General features: G+C 54.6%; 2 protein-coding genes across 3 annotated transcripts; both read right to left on the bottom strand.

Annotated features, from left to right (window-relative positions):
* Positions 1-2,048: 2,048 nt before the first annotated feature.
* CMTM5 (CKLF like MARVEL transmembrane domain containing 5) lies at positions 2,049-4,929 on the bottom strand. 2 transcript variants are annotated; one of them, XM_036355376.1, is made up of 5 exons: positions 4,541-4,927; positions 3,455-3,607; positions 2,674-2,766; positions 2,405-2,489; positions 2,049-2,307 (listed from the first exon to the last, which is right to left on the bottom strand). In XM_036355376.1, exons 1-5 carry the CDS (start codon positions 4,664-4,666, stop codon positions 2,294-2,296), a joined length of 471 nt encoding a protein of 156 aa, XP_036211269.1. In that variant the 5' UTR covers positions 4,667-4,927; the 3' UTR covers positions 2,049-2,293. The 2 variants fall into 2 exon arrangements, with proteins under 2 accessions (XP_036211269.1, XP_036211278.1); XM_036355385.1 differs by lacking the exon at positions 2,674-2,766 and having other exon boundaries at positions 4,541-4,929.
* A 468-nt stretch (positions 4,930-5,397) lies between these two features.
* On the bottom strand, positions 5,398-10,438 carry IL25 (interleukin 25). Its single transcript, XM_036323921.1, has 3 exons — positions 9,008-10,438; positions 8,582-8,811; positions 5,398-6,273 (listed from the first exon to the last, which is right to left on the bottom strand). The coding sequence occupies exons 1-3, from the start codon at positions 9,014-9,016 to the stop codon at positions 6,018-6,020; spliced, it is 495 nt and encodes a 164-aa protein (XP_036179814.1). The 5' UTR covers positions 9,017-10,438; the 3' UTR covers positions 5,398-6,017.
* Between the last annotated feature and the right edge of the window lie 5,676 nt (positions 10,439-16,114).

Below are 16,114 nucleotides of genomic sequence, written 5' to 3' on the forward strand. Positions count from 1 at the left end.
CACACCAAAATGGCACTCTGCTCTCTCTGAGCTCCCACTAGGGACTGTCTGGTCTGGGTCATATGGCTGCTCAGGAAACAAAGCTGGTCCTGACCTCATTCTGCTCCACGCAGATCCCTGCCCCATGCTGGGCTTACAGCCAGACTCTCCTGAGCACCTTCTGATCCCCTCACCTGGCAACTCATCTCCTGAATGGCCCTGGCTAAGCCCTTCTAGCTCTCTTCAGAGGCCTTGACCCCACCCACCAAGGCCGGCCACCAGTCTTCAGAATGAGAGAAGCATAAAGCCCCGAGAACAGGGAGCAGAGATCAGAGAAACACAAAAAGGTTGGTTCCAGCTCTGCTGAGGAGCTAAGAGCATGAGGCTAAGACAGTGGTCGGCAAACTCATTAGTCAACAGAGCCAAATATCAACAGTACAACGATTGAAATTTCTTTTGAGAGCCAAAGTTTTTAAACTTAAACTATATAGTAGGTACATTGTTATTAACTTAATTAGGGTACTCCTAAGCTGGCCTTTGCTAAAAACGTCCTCAATCTGACTGAGGTACGTTCGCTGAGGTCGACCCCTTCCAACTCTCCCATCCACACGCGTCTATCATGGGAGAGTTGGAAGGGGTCGACCTCAGCGAATGTACCTCAAAACAATGTACCTCCCCCGCGCCGTGTCTCCCGTCGCCCCACCGACCAACACCCCCCACTTCTTCTAACGCCACTTCTTCAAAATAGACTCGCCCAGGCCGAAAACCGACTTCTGCACATGGGCCACGAAGTTTCAATCGCACTGTACGTGCGCGCCCGCACGTGGTATTTTGTGGAAGAGCCACACTCAAGGGGCCAAAGAGCCGCATGTGGCTCGTGAGCCGCGGTTTGCCGACCACTGGGCTACACACCAAAATGGCACAAGAAGCAGGAGGCCAGAGAAGTCAGATCAAGAGACCTGTGGTTATTACCAAGGGGAGCAGAGCACCTCTACCAGAGGCCAGGGTAGACTTAAGTCCCAGGCAGGGCTTAAGGGCCTGCATCTAGAAGGAGCACCTCAGAAGAAGGAAGGCATTTCAGGATAGGAGCAAACAAGCATTAGAGAATGGAGATAGCAAGTCAGCTTGGATGAGCTGCTGAGCTAGGCCACACTGGATTCTGTGGGCTGGGGACAGCCTGGCTGCACAGGGCTATCCGGGCTGTGGCAGTGCCTGCTCCAAACTCCCCCTGAGCAGAGCTCTCCCAGAGCATTCATCGAGGGGAATCATGACCACCTTTCATTAGCCTGCCTTCTCCCCAGTCTTAAAGGACAGGCCCACCTGTCACCTCTGAAGCCCTGGGGCCCAGCACAGGGATCTTGCATACAGAAGATGCTCAGGAAATATTTACTGGGTGCTGGCAAGCTGGGAAGGTGGACCCACTGGTGGCGGGAGCTGGAAGCGAGGTTGGACCATGTTTTCTGAGATAAACGAGTAAGGGGCTCTGTACAGTAACCAAACACCAGTTGAGGTGTTAGGAGCACTGGGCTCTAGTCCCAGCTAAGTCACAAATAAGGATGTCACGTCCCCTAACCAGGCCTGCTTTCTCTTCAGCGGAATGAGAGCTGATATTCAATGCCTCTTCCAGTGACTGTCTTTTGGGAACTTTGGCTGGCCGCCATCTGAAGCCACAGGCTGACCTCTCCCCTGCGCCTGCAGGCCAAGTCCTCCCCACACCACGAGGGGGAGCTCTAACACACTCCAGGCAAACAACTTTCAAACCCGCTAACAAATCTGTGTACACAGGAGTGGCAGATGGGCACTCACATCTGGAAGGCTGTTCCTACTCACAGAACTCCAGGTGCCCAGCCACCAGGCACACCACAAAGTGCCCTTGCACACAGAGAGCTGTGGAATGGAAGTCTGTGTTGAAGGATGCCTTCAGCATCTTCAGTCTAGAGCTCCACTTCCTCAGTGCTGAGGCCAAGTCCCAGAGAAGGGACCATCCAGGCAGCATTTCCATGATCGTTCCCTGGATTCCTGATATGTCTAACTTCTGGGGAAGAAAAAGACTGACCAGTAGGATTTGAATCTTTTAATTTGGAAATGACCAGCTTCCTCCTACCCACTCCTCTCTCCATAATACCCCTCTTCAGCCCAGCTTCCTCAGGAGTTGGATCTTAGAGCACCAGGCCCACAAACAGGTCCACGTGACTTCTCAGGCCAGTCTCCATCTCTGTCGATCTGGGGTGGGGACAGTGGGCTAGGGAGCTAGTGAATCCTAGAGAGATGTGCCTGAGCTCCACTGTCCCCTTGCTCCGGCTGTAGTCCTGGGTCACTGCTGGTCCCCTGTGAAGATGGAGCCAGGCAGGAAAGGGCATGTAAGGCTGGGGCCACTGGGGCAGGGGGTGAAGGGCACCTCCTCTCCCAGAGCTCAGGCACTCACCCTGAGTAGCCCTGGGCACTATCTCAGTCCGGTAGATCTTGAAGGCATCGTAGGCAAAGACGGAAACCAGGATGATGCCAAAAACCTGTGGAGCAGGAGTGTGGATGGCACCACAAAGCCCATCCAGTATTAGGGAGAGAGAGTGGGTGGGTGGGGGCAAAGTGTGGGTCAGAGCCTCAGGCACTGGTTTGGGGGCAGGGGCACAGGAAGTGAGTAGCACCAGCTAGAGGTCCTTGGGGAACTGGAGAGCTCTGGGGGTCTGGACTCACAAAAGCAGCAATGGCCGCTCCATCCCGGGAGGTCACAGCTGCAAAGGAGACCACCAGGAAGATGATGATGGCACTGACACAGCGGAGGAAGTCCTGGGGGGTCGAGGTTCCAAATCAAAGGGAAGTCAGAGAGCAGGAGCATTCCCCTGAACTTTTCCAGGCTAGTCAGCACTTGGCCCTCGAGCACTGAATTCCTGCGTAAAGACACCCCTGGAGACTACATGCAGCACTTAAGAGAAAAGAGGGAGGGAGCTCACGTGCTCTCCAGGGAAGGAATGCAGAGTGACCAGGACAGAAAGCCAGGGGCCTGGGCTGCAGCTGACCCAGGCTCAGCAGCTGAGGCCAAGGGGCAGGGCTGGGGCTGGGACTAGGCCTTTGATGAGTGGGAGAGCAGAACTAAAGGGGGTGTGTCCTGCCCTGGCCGGTGTGGCTCAGCTGGTTGCAGTGTCTTCCTGTATCCTAAAGCATCGATCCCTGGTCGAGCACATACGGGAGGCAACCAATGGATGTTTCTCTCTCACACGGATGTTTGTCTCTCCCCTCTCTCTTCCTCTCTTTCTAAAAAATCAACTAAAAAAAGTTTTTAAAGGATGTGTGTCCTCACTGCCAGTGACCCGGCAGCTGGGAATCAGTGTGGTCTAAGCAGTTTTTGAGTACAGGGCACAGCTTGGGGCAAAGCCCTGTCTGGTTGAGGGACCCAGGAAAAGGGGAGAGGCTGGAGAGGAAAGGAAAACTCTGCATTCAGAGGAGAAGAATAGGGCGGGGGAGAGGGGTCCCTCACCAGACAGGGCCAGTTCAGCCGATCGAAGCGCTGGTAGTACTGGGTGGCGTAGAGGAAGAGGAAGGCGAGGGTGATGAAGAACTCGAGCAGTGCGGCGGCCATGTAGGCGGAGATGGAGGCCGTGAAGCAGATGAAGATGATGAAGGTCAGGGCCTGCGGGACCAAGTGTGTGGACTTGCCAGGAAGGGGACACAGGCAGGGCCTGGCCTTGGACTTTTCCTCCTCAAGGGTACCCCCAGGCTGGCCCCCACCACTGTCCTTCAAGGTCTCCCCACCCCTGGTGGCCGGAACCACTTGCAGGGCTTTTGCCCAGGGGTAGTCTCCAGCCTCCCACCTCTGCCAGCCCAGGTGAATCTTTTAATTTAGGGATGACCAGCCTCCACCTGCCCCTGCCCATCCCAGTAGCCCGGGCAGCTTGGTGTCCTGCTGGGGCACAGAACACAGCACAACCGCAGCCCCTGGCATCCTCTGCCCCAGGAAGCAGCCCATGCCCCATAATCCTTTCCCCACTCCCAATGCTTCAAACTCCTCCAACAAGGCCCAGAGCCAAGGCAAGAGACAAGGGTTAGAAGACAAAATGCCCCACAGTGGATTCTGGGGCCCGGTCGGCTCTGGCACTGTCGGGGGCACCTACGCAGAAGACTCGCCTTTACAAGAAGGCGAGTAACTAAGTAACTACAGGAAGATTCTTTCCTGGGAACAGATGTTCATGAGGAGCAGACAACAGTACAACGGGGCTGCAGGCAGTCTGCCCTTTTCGATAGTTGGGCTTCTTGGACATGCCAGGAAGTGGCCATCTTAGAGCCCGGGAAAGACAGGCTGGTGCTCCCCCCACCCTGTCCCTGTGTCTTGCACTCCCTCGATGTCCCAGAAAGCTGTCCTGTCTACCTTCAATCTGCCTACCACAGCTGAAACCGGCTGTAACTGCCTCCAGAAGAGAGGCCGCAGGCAGGCAGGGAGAAGATGAAGGAGGGGCAGCTGGGGGTAGAGGGGTGCCCAGAAAGCCTGGGAAGGGGGGCGGTGGGTGGGGCAGGGGGACCAGGGCTAGGAGACATGGAGGTGCCAGGTTGGGGTGGCTGCTGTTACCAGCTCAGTTTCCAGCAGGATGCCTTTGAGGGAGGAGAGGAAGGTCTTGTCCACAGCGAAGCCCTGGAGCCCTGCAGCTGCCCCCTCTTCAGGGGCCCGGTCCCGGCGATCCAGAGCACTGAGCATCTCCAGGGGCCACCAGGCACAGCCCCTCACTGCCAGCAGCCCAGGAAGGGAAACAGGAAGATGGAAACCTGGCAGATGGGGAAGCAGACAAGAGAAGGAAGGCACTTGAGAAACCTGAAAGTGAAGCGCGCAGGCCTGCTGTGGGGTCCTGGGAGAAGGCAGCCGCCGCTGGGGAGGCCTGCCCACATGGGCCTTCACCCAGCTGCCCAGAGTGGCCCTGCTGGTGCCTGCACCAGCCCCCACAGGGTGGGGAGGGGAGGGGAGAGGCTGTAGAGGAGTGGCCAACCCTCCCCGGACTTGGAGAAGGGAGGAGGGCGGGCGAAGAGGAGGAGGTCTGTGGAGACCGGGAGGAGTTGGGAGTGGAGCCAAGAAACAGGCTGGACTAGGAACCCCCAAGGACCTAAGCCTGAAGAAGTTTGTGTCCCCTCCCCTAACCTTAACCCTTTTCCTTGGCCCATCTTTTCTCCCTTTTCCTTTTAGGGAGGGTGGGAGCTGGAGCCCGGCCAGGCAGCACCCCCAGGACCCAGCTGTAGCAGCCAAGATGAAGGACAAAAGCAGATTGTTGGGGGGACAAGGGGGTGCTGTGTTCTTGCTGCAGTGCCTCAATGGGCCTCTGTCTCTCCAGCATGCCAGGGGGATGGCCTGACCCTCATCCCGGTGTTCAGGGGTGGACCAGGGAGCCAGAGAAGGAGAGGCATGGGAGGCCACAGCGGAAACTCTGGAGAGAGCGGTAGGTGAGGGCTGACCATGGGGAAGACAAGGGACTGGGCTGGTGCCAGAAGATGCTCAGGCACCAGGATGCCGAAGACAAATTAAGCCACTTTTCAATACAGATTATTTATTTGGATAAGTCTCTCCATGCTCAATAACAACCTAGTCCTCAGAGTCACCATGTCAAGAGACTAGTATGCTCAGAGTGTTGAATGAATGAATGAATGAATGAATGAATGAATGAATGAATGAACAAATGAATGAAATGAGGGGTTCTTTGTTGGCAGGAGGGAAAATATCAAGAAAGTGCCTGTGCTTCACGAGGGCAGCTGGGAAGGGGAGGGAAGGAAGAGCCAGGCGGTGGCCTCCTGGAATGCGCAGGGCTTGATGGGAGGAAATCAGGATGCCAGTTCCAGCAGCCACAGCAGCTGCTGCCCCCTTCGCTTCACCTGCACTTCCCATCCACTCCAAAAAGTGCAAAGTGTGTTTCCTCTAAGGTCCCTATCCTGTCCCACGATCCTATTGCTCCAGATGATGCTTTGGGGGGGGGCTGAGCACTGGGGCGTCCTGGCTCACCCTGGCACATGCTTGTCCGCCCAGCTCCAGTGTTCCGACCGGAGGCCAGCCCTGGGCAGCATGACTAGGCCATCACACGGGGCCGCACGCACACACAAGCAAAGGAGACACGGTAGAGCCTGCGCTCCAGGCAATAGCCATCATGGGCACCCTGCTCTCCGGGGCACCGCCGGCGGTAGAAGACGGTCTGGTTGTGGTAGAGGAGCTCCGAGTTGCCCAGGGGGTCCATGTGGGAGCCTGTCTGTAGGCTGACGCAGTGTGGACACAGGCAACGGGCGTGATACAGGTCCTGAGGGAGCCGGTTCAAGTCCCTGTCCAACCTGTGGGGATGGCATGTGTCAGTCAGGCCTTGGAGGGAAGCTGGCTGGGCAGACAGGGCCTGGGCCCAGTGTGGGTGGAAATGTCAGAGGAAGGAAATGGTGTGGTCGGGAGGCCTGGCTTCTTGCCCTAGCTCTGGCACCCACGTGCCGGGTGACTTTGAACAAATCACCCCCTCCTCCCCAGCGTGAGGGTCAGGATGGAAGCGTGGCTTTCCAACCGGCCACCAGACCAGCTCCACGTTCATCTGATGTACACACTGGACTCTGGCATGAGGTTTCTCTTTGTAATTGTTATTACATTTTAGGATGTTTTTAATTATAAAAGTAAAAACTGTTCTTAATTTAATATATATATATTTAATAGATAGAAGACCATTAGTCATATATATATATATATAAGACTAATAGTCTTATCTCCCCACCAGTCCCACTCCCCAGAGGGCGCCACTGTCAACCATTTCCTGCACTTCCTCCGGACACTGTGCACATATTATAAGCACATGTTAGAGGGCACGGTGAGACTCATTTATTTATTCTGAAAGGATCTTGTGGTCCAAACAGGTGAAAAGTAGGAGTTCCACAGGCCTGGGATTCCAGAAGCCTAGCAGGAAATAGCTGCTAGGTTGTAAGACCATTCTCCACGCAGAAGCCCGCAGAAGCTGGGGCTCCGCTAGCATTGCATTTTCCAAAGCGAGTTCCCTGTTAGGTTCCTTGCAAGAGAAGGGTGGCCAGGTGAGTTTAATGGTTTCTTTTCTGCAGACTCCTCTCAGACTTTAATGTGCTGAGCACATTGAGTCTCCAAGCGGGGCAGGGCTAAAGTAGCTTTACCCACACTTGCTTGACATCATCACTTTTTTTCTGAGGAGCAGCTTGTGGGAGGAGTGTTGCAAAGAAGCCACTTTGGGAAAGGCCACCTGAGTGGTTTCCAGGGGCTCACAGCCTCCCAACGACAGGTCTGGACCCCAGCCGAGTTAGCCAACTGACCCGCAGCTTTCCCAGGGCCCGGCCAACCTCCTGAGACCACCACTTCAAAGCATGGTGACCGGAGACTCCACCCTGGGTCCAGTCTCAATCAGAGCCAACCTTCTCCCTACCCACTGAACTTCTCTTTCCATCCCCAACGCTAAGGTTAAGCCAGCCTAGGTTTATGAGGAGTGGGGACACAGGCACCCCATGAGGACAAGACAGAAGGAGAAATTTGGGGGGATCCCTAAGGCCTAGTTTTTAGTATTTTGTTTCACTGTCCTGATTTCAGTGCTTCCTAATATTTTTCACATCGTGGCACAAATAGAGAATTATGATATTTGTTGCCCTTGCCGGTTTTTCTCAGTGGTTAGAGCATCAGCCCAAGGAGTTAAGGGTTGCCAGTTCAATTCCTGGTCAAGGGCACATACCTCAGTTACAGGTTTGATCCTCGGCCCTGGTCAGGGCACATGTAGGAGGCAACCATCGTGTCTCTCTCACGTCGATATCTCTCTCTTTCTCTCTCTCTCTCTCTCTCTCTCTCTCTCTCTCTCCCTCCCCCCTCCCTCCTCCCTCCCTTCCACTCTCTAAAAAGCAATGGAAAAAATATCCTCAGGTGAGGATTAAAATTATATATATATACTAGAGGCCCGATGCATGAAATTCGTGCAAGTGTAGGCCTTCCTTCCCCCGGCTGCCAGCACCAGCTTCCCTCTGGCACTCAGGACCCGGGCTTCCCTTGCAACCCCGGCTTTGTCCAGAAGGTCGTCCAGTCTAATTAGCATATTACACTTTATATATATATTTGTGTGGCACTGAGTGAAAGAATAAGCCTGCTCATGATCCAAAGTCAGCAGCCACCCAGCTGCCCCCGAGTTGGGGGTTTCATTGTCCTGGTATATTTATGACCCACTCACATCCCAGTGCAGAGCATTGCTATTGAGATGCTTCGCATCTGTATCATACTAAGATTCCCTGATATTCTAGTTAGAAAAGCATGACCATTGTAGAGGTGGAGGAGGAGCAGGAGTAAAGGAGAGAACCAATATTTTACGTACTAAATATAGGTTTTACATATATTATTTCATGCAATCTGCACATAGACTTATGCAGTATTATCTTATTTTACAGATGAAAAAAACCTGAGCTTTCAAACCTTGAGTAATTGGCCCAAGGTTGCCCAATAAGAGTCAGAGCTAGGACCCAGACTAAGCTTTGTCTAACCCCCAAACCTTTATGGCCTCTGAGATAAAAAGTAGCAGGTAGGTTGGAACTGGGTACAACGCCCTTGGCCCCGCAGACACACCCTGCCTGGCAAGCATGCGGGAGGGGACAGTGGACTCACACATATCTCCATGGAGAGATGGACCTGCGGTTGAGGGGTCCATCTTCGCTGGCCCTGCAGGATACTGGGTGGTGGCTCTCAATCTCTGGGGGAGGTGTGAGCACCGTGTTCAGCTCTTCAGCGGAGTCCTGTTGTTTGATGGAGAAGCAGCGGGGCCAGTGGATGCAGTCCTTCTGAGGCCGAATATTGAGGGTGTGTGTTCCCATGACTATTGCTAAGAAGGCAACCACCTGTAGGAAAAGGCCAGTGAGAGAACTGCTCCAATCTAGTCTGGGTTCCGCTCTCCCAGATGTTCCCTAAGGTCCTGGATTCTAGCTTCACCTGACCCCCAGCCCCAAACCTTGGAGCCCAGCCTCCCTCCACACACAGCAACATCCTGCGGCTTTCCTACTTGGCACCCTCCCCACTGAGCCTCCGCACACTCACCTGGTTCATGCCGGCTGCCAGATGCTGCTCGCCCAGCGCAGTGCTGTACAGGCTGATAGGCAGGGCCCTGTGGAGGCAGGCTGGCTGGAGCAGTTGAGAGTCCTGGTTTTATTTTCAGCAAACCTGTTTTGTTTATTCAAATTTATTTCCACTACCTTTTGGAGGGAGTGACCTGAGATTAAAAAACAAAACAAAACCAAAGAAAACCAGACAGTGTTTCCAGAGCTGCTTAAAATGTTCTACTCATGGAAGTTGTGATGAACATAATTGTAAGCCTGGAAACCTATTGGGTAAATTTTATTCTTTGTATGAGGTCAAAGCAATAGTATTCTGCAATTCTGAGACTTTGAAAACTGGCATTATGGGAATTTCCCTGGTTGGCTTGGCAGCCAAAATTAGGGAACATTTTCTGGCCTCTCTTAAAGAAGCCTCATTTCCATGGTCTCTGCTGCTCCCACTTGGGTCTTATCTCCATCATTCCCTTTCTTCTCAGAAGTCCCCCTGATCAACCACCTTAGTGAAATTTCCACTCTATCTCCTGTGACCATTAACCCTTCTGTTCTCTGGCCCCTTCCTCATCTTCAATGACCCCAACTTCTACAACCCCCATCATCTATGACTTCTCCCCATCATCCATTACCTGCTCCAGAGGCTGCACAAACCCCATGGCCCCCCACCCCCACCCTTTCCCTAATCCCACAGGACTGCCAAAAAGGCTCCCATCCCATCAGTTTGTCAGCTGGATGCGCAGGGTCTGATGGAAGAAGCTGTGGGTGTCTGTTTCCATTGCACAAATGAGAAAGTAAAGCCAAGAAGAGGGGGGGCCTGGTAACTCCCCCACCTAAGACCCAACAGGAGGCCCCCAGTTCCAGGAACCAGCCTTCCCCCACCCCAATCACAAGGCCATTGGAACAAGGTCATTGTAGGGGTAGCTGCTGTTCTTAGGCCATGACCCAGCCTTAGAGCCCCCAGTTGCATGGGCCACTGTCAGCTGGGGCAGGGATGGGGGAAAGGCGAGATTGTGTGCTTCACAATGGCTCAAGCTGGGCCTGACCCCAAAGACACAGGTCAGCCAGGGACCATCCAGCCTGAGAGGCACTGAGCAGTCCATGCCCACTCCCTCCATGCCTTGTCTCTTCATCCTTGCCCATTGACCCCCCTCAAACATCCTCCAGGACACCCCCCATACACACACGCCTACACACCGTGTGTTGACATGGTCTCTAGCATGATGATCCCTGATTTGCATGTGCTTTCCCTTAGAAAGTATTCGTCTCGTAACCCAGGACACCGGAAGTAAACAAAGAGAACCAGGAATAATTTTAACTATAGAGTGAGGAGGAATCCTTCAAATGCTGTAGGGCAGCGATTTTTAGCCTTTTTCGTCGCATAGCACACATAAACTAATTACTAAAATTCTGCAGCATACCAAAAAATATATCCTATCTTTTGCCAACCTGACAAAAATAATTGGTATAATTTTGATTCATTCACACCCAACAGTTATTGTTGTGTTGCCTGTTGTCATTTTTCTATTTGACTAGCCAGATATTGCCTGTTTTAATATTCTTGAGGCACACGAGTTGAAAATCGCTGCTTTGGGGCAAAGCAGCCCCAAAGCATAGCAGTAATGAGGTCAGGGGGCATTCTGGAGGATTGTGGGAAGCTGCTGTGGTGAAGGTCCTGGAAGTAAGAATGGCACAGGGCTCAGAGGAAACAGGTGGCGGCTTTTGAGGAGAGCACTAGTAAGGGGGCATCACCATGCTCCCACTGCCCCTCTCCGCCCCTGTGCTCCCAGGCACTCTCACTGCACGCTCTGCTGGCCTCAGTCCTGGGGGTCATGTGCCAGGACGGTGCCAAGGCCTGTAGGTGCATCAGCTCATTTTACCTTCCAATAAAACCATGGGGCGAAAACTATTATCCCTATTATCCCATATTAAGAGGATGAAACTGAGACCCAAAGAAATTGAGTAACCTCCTCAAGGTCACTCAGGAAGGGGCGAGGCTGGTTTTCCACCCCAGCCCTGACCAACTCCAAATCTAAGATCCTGGCATGGAGGTGCCACCCTGTGCTGCCCTTATTGGTTGCAAAGGGAAGGGAAGTCCATTCAGTACGTGCTTTCCGGCTCACCTGGGCTTGGGCTGGAACGGGTCTCACCTGCACCTGCCCAAGGTCACAGGGCCTTCCTGCCCACTCAGGCATTCAGCACCGCTGGCTGGGACCCACTGCTCCCACTCCTCTTCCCCAGCCTCTTGGTGTTCCTGAGCAGCCTCCAACCCCAGAAAAGGCTCTGAGAGGGCGGTGCTCTTCCAGAAGACCTGAATCCTTAGGGGTCTCCCCAAAGCCAATCAGAGCCTCAGAGCCTGACATTGGCCCAGATCTCCTGACCTTGCCCATCCCACCCCCACCCCAGTTCAGGAGGGGGTGTTCAAAAGAGCTGGAAGTGATTCTAGCTACTTATTACTTGCTGATGCTGCAAAAAACCCACAGTGGTTGCCCAGGCCATTGACCTTCAGGAGAGACCTTTGGGGTGTCCCCTGCCTCCATAGCAGGACTTCCTCTGAGAAAACCCCTGAAAGGCAGAGACAGGGTCCCTCCACCCACACAGTCTCCTCCAGGGATGCTCAGGCCTGACAGAGAACATGTGCTCTGCGCCACCCCTCTCCTCCCCTCCCCACCCCACCCACCCCTGTTTGTTCAGCCTCCGTCCTTATCTCAGTAACATCTCTGTGGGACTCCTTAGGGTGACTCCCTGACATGAGAAACATTTTCCAGAGGGTTCCCTCCTGGGGTGACTAGTTTTGGAATCCCTGAGTCACTTCAGCTTCCAGGGAATCCTTGGAGGTGTGGGAAGACGGGTGTGGCAATGGGGAGAATGCTGAAGTGGGAGCAAAGAAAAGTTCACCCAGCACCTGACATCAAGGGTGCCTCCCAGTGTGACTTCACCTGCCTGAGCCTGACCTGGAGATCCGCCCCTGTGCTCTGGAAAGAGAGATCAGTCCCTAGCAGGAAAGGCAGGGAAGATGTGATGGATGGAATACACCCCTCCCTTGGTCAGGAAAGGCTCCAGGGGCTTGCAGAAAGCTAGAATACGGCTGCCCTGCCCTTTCTCAGAAAGAAATTCAAATCCTCACCTGCTAGTTTGATGTCCGGACACTGCCTCTGATCAGCTCTTGACCTTGGGCCCCCTCTGGTCCTTTCTCATTTGGAGAAGTGTGGTGGGGGTGGGGTAGGAGGTTTTGACCTGGATGGCCACAAAAGTGCCAACCAGCTTAGCTGTTCTGGACCTCAGCTTCTGAAATAGCTCATCTGCAATCACCGGATGTGAAGCAGGGGCACTGGTGTTTAAAATGCTGAGATACCTCTGCTCCTGCTGGTAAATAGATGATCTCCTCAGCTCCGGGCATCCCACTATCACAACCTCCCTGTGGTCCTGCAACTAAAGGCCTGGCTCAAATAAGGCCTCCAGAACACTGCTGCCTGTACTGCTTGGTAGGCGATAACAGTACTAGTTGCTAATTATTTGTCATGTCACCTTTAGTTACAAAGATGTTTAGGCTCAGGAGCCTGCCTTCAAAGAAAACTCCATCTGGGCTTGGAGACACACAGAGAATCAGAGTGCACAGGACAAGAAGCCCCACAACTCCCTCTCCAGCTGGGTGCTGGTGCCTCCCCATTCACCAAATACATATTGAGCACCTACTTTACACCAGGCACTATTTTTTTTTTTTTAAGAAACATTCTATGTTTTTATTGATTTCAGAGAGAGAAAGGGAGAGGGAGAGAGAGATAGAAACCCCTATGAGGAGAAAGAATCATTGATTGGCTGCCTCCCGCATGCCCCCTACTGGGAGTCAAGCCCAAAACCCAGGCATGTGCCCTGACCTGAACCATGACCTATTGGTTCATGGGTTGATGCTCAACCACTGAGCCACCTGTCAGGCACCACACACACACACACACACACACACACACACACACACACACACACATCCTATCTAATAAAAGAGAAACATGGTAATTAGCCGTACATCCGCTACCCTTCCCATTGGCTAATCAGGGCGATATGCAAATTAACTGCCAGCCAAGGTGGCAGCCAGCAGCCAGGCAGCTTGAAACGAACATGAGGCTTGCTTGCTTCAGTGACGGAGGACTCCAACATTCCCCGCCTGCCACTGCCAGCCTCTGAGCTAAAAACATTGTTACAAATATAGAAGCTAAACAAAACCCCAGAAACCTGCTTTCAGCCAGCCGGGATCTCAGAGCTGGAGTTGAAACAGTGTTTCGATTATAGAACCCAAACAAACCAGATACCTGCTTTCAGCAGCCGAGGCCTAAGAGCTGGAGCCAAGCCTCAGAGCTAAAGCTGGCCCAGAATAAAAAAAAAAAAAGAAAGAAAGAAAAAAAGGAGTGGTTGGGAGCTTCAGTCACCCGCCAGCCTGAAAACTGCCCTCAGCCCCTCACCCAGACTGGCCAGGCACCCCAGTGGGGACCCCCACCCTGATCCAGGACACCCTTCAGGGCAAACCAGCCAGCCCCCACCCGTGCACCAGGCCTCTATCCTATATAGTAAAAGGGTAATATGCCTCCCAGCACCAGGATCAGCGGAGCCGAGAGGCCTCCCGGCACCAGGATCAGCATGACAGGGGGCAGCGCCCAAACCCCCTGATCGCCCTGCGGCTCTGTGTGTGACAGGGGGCTGGGCCACAACCTCCCTATCGCCCTGCTCTGTTTGTGACAGGGGAAGGCGCCCCAACCCCCTGATCAGCCCTGCTCTGTGCCTAATAAGGGGGAGCTCCCCAACCCCCTGATCACCCTGCTGCTCTCTGTGTGACAGGGTGCGGCGCCCCAACCCCCCCGCCCCCCACGGGCCCTGCTCTGTGTGTGATGGGGTAGAGCCATAACCTCCCCATCGGCCCTGCCCTGAGTGTGAGAGTGGCGGCGCCCCAACCCCCAGATCAGCCCTGCTCTGTGGGTGATAGAGGGCAGCGCCCCAACCCCCTGATTGGCCCTGCTCTGTGCGTGACAGGGTACATATAGAGCCCCAACCCTTCTATTGGGCCCTGCTATGTGAGTGACAGGGGGCAGTGCCCCAACCCCCTGATTGGCCCTGCTCTGTGCGTGACAGGGTACATATAGAGCCCCAACCCTTCTATTGGGCCCTGCTATGTGAGTGACAGGGGGCAGTGCCCCAACCCCCTGATTGGCCCTGCTCTGTGAGTGACAGGGGGTGGCGCCGCAACCTCCCCATCAACCCTGCCTTGAGTGTGACAAGGGGTGGTGCCCCAACCCCCCAATCGGCCCTACCCTGAGCGTGACTGAGGGTGGCATCACAACCTCCCGATTCACCCTGCTCTGTGCATGACAGGGGCTGCACCTAGGGATTGGGCCTGCCCTCTGCCACCCGGGAGCAGGCCTAAGCCAGCAGGTCGTTATCTCCCGAGGGGTCCCAGATGCGAGAGGGCACAGGCCGGGCTGAGGGACCCTCCCTCCCCCCCAAGTGCACAAATTTTTGTGCACCGGGCCTCTAGTGTATATATATATATATATATATATATATATATATATATATATATATTAGAGGCCCGGTGCACAAAATTCATTCACTGGGTGGGAGGTGGTCCCTCAGCCCAGCCTGCCCCCTCTCACATACTGGGAGTCCTCAGGGGATGTCCTACTGATGGCTTAGGCCTGCTCCCTGCTCCCCTTGGGGAGTGGGCCTAAGCCACAGTCTGGCCTCCCTTTGTGGGAGGCGACCAGGCTGATCAGGGGAAGGCACCAGCCCCTTCACCCCACTGCTGCAGCCACTGCCAGTCACCACAGACACCAAGGTGTTTTCATCAACACAGACTCTAGTCCCTTCACCGTGAAAAAATGACAGCTTTCTTTAGGCATTTTCAAGATGTACCTTTCATAGGATATGACCTTTCTTCATTATTTTTTTTTTTTTATCCTCACCTGAGGATATGTTTCCATTGATTTTTAGAGAATGTGGAAGAGAAAGGGAAAGACAGAGAGAAACATCAAAGCAAGAGGAACACTTTGATTGGTTGCCTCCTGCATGAGCGCTGACCTGAGCCCCAGCCAAGGAAGAGCCTGCAACCTAGGTACATGCCCTTGGTCAGAATTGAACCCAGACCCTGTGGTAGGCAGGCCGAGGCATTATCCACTGAGCCAAACCGGCTAGGGCAGGATATTACATTTCTTAGCCCTCCAGCAGCAGACCTTTGTTTTTTTCTCCAGGAGTGAGGTGGGAAAACCCTACATCACCTTTTTGGATTCTTATTACCCAAGTTGCTAAGAATATTACCAGTGGCATACAGGGAGCTCAGCCAATGAGCAGTCAGAAAAGGTGTTTCCTCTGCAGTTCACACCGATCCCCGGCTCGGCCCCTGCCCAGGCCTCAGGCCTCTGGCTGGGGCGTTAGGCCTGGGCAGGGGACCCCCAGTCCGCTCCGATCGCCTGCCCAGGCCTAAGACCTCTGGCCAGGGCCTTAGGCATCTGGCCAGGGCATTAGGCCTGGACAGGGGACCGCCAGCCTGCTCCAATCGCCTACCCAGGCCTCAGGCCTCTAGCTGGGGCCTTAGGCCTGGGCAGGGGACCCCCAGCCAGCTCCGATCACAGGCTCCGCCCCTGCCCAGGCCTCAGGCCTCTGGCCAGGGCATTAGGCCTGGACAGGGGACCCTCAGCCCGCTCTGATCGCCTACCCAGGCTTCAGGCCTCTGGCTGGGGTGTTAGGCCTGGGAAAGGGACCTCCAGCCCCAGGTGATCACTGGCTCCGCCCCTACCCAGGCCTCAGGCCTCTGGCCGGGCATTAGGCCTGGGCAGGGGACCCCCAGCCCACTCCGATGGCCCGCTCCACCCCTGCCCTGGCCTCAGACCTCTGGCTGGGGCATTAGGCCTGGGCAGGGGAACCCCAGCCCTGTGTGATTGCCTGCTCCGCCCCGGCCCAGGCATCAGGATTCTGGCTGGGGCGATCACCAGCTCCGCCTCCCTGGTCCCTGATCTGCACCCGGATCCCACGGGTGGCTTCTGGCGCTGCCCGCCACGCCTCCCCGGTCCCCAGACATGCTGGCAGTGTCTGGCGCTACCCGCCCCACCTGCAG

This window comes from Myotis myotis, unplaced genomic scaffold (genome assembly GCF_014108235.1).
Source record: "Myotis myotis isolate mMyoMyo1 unplaced genomic scaffold, mMyoMyo1.p scaffold_m19_p_1, whole genome shotgun sequence".
In the NCBI taxonomy this organism is placed as follows: Eukaryota; Metazoa; Chordata; class Mammalia; order Chiroptera; family Vespertilionidae; genus Myotis; species Myotis myotis.

What these genes read in the sequence shown, in the direction of transcription:
- CMTM5 (XM_036355376.1), bottom strand. Translation starts at nt 4,666, where the DNA reads ATGCTCAGTGCTCTGGATCGCCGGGACCGGGCCCCTGAAGAGGGGGCA. An exon ending in TCCTGCTGGAAACTGAGCTG is followed by an intron (nt 3,608 to 4,540) that starts GTAACAGCAGCC and finishes TTGGTCCCGCAG; the next exon opens with GCCCTGACCTTCATCATCTT. An exon ending in GGCTGAACTGGCCCTGTCTG is followed by an intron (nt 2,767 to 3,454) that starts GTGAGGGACCCC and finishes TCGACCCCCCAG; the next exon opens with GACTTCCTCCGCTGTGTCAG.
- IL25 (XM_036323921.1), bottom strand. An exon ending in ATCTCTCCATGGAGATATGT is followed by an intron (nt 6,274 to 8,581) that starts GTGAGTCCACTG and finishes CCATCCCCACAG; the next exon opens with GTTGGACAGGGACTTGAACC.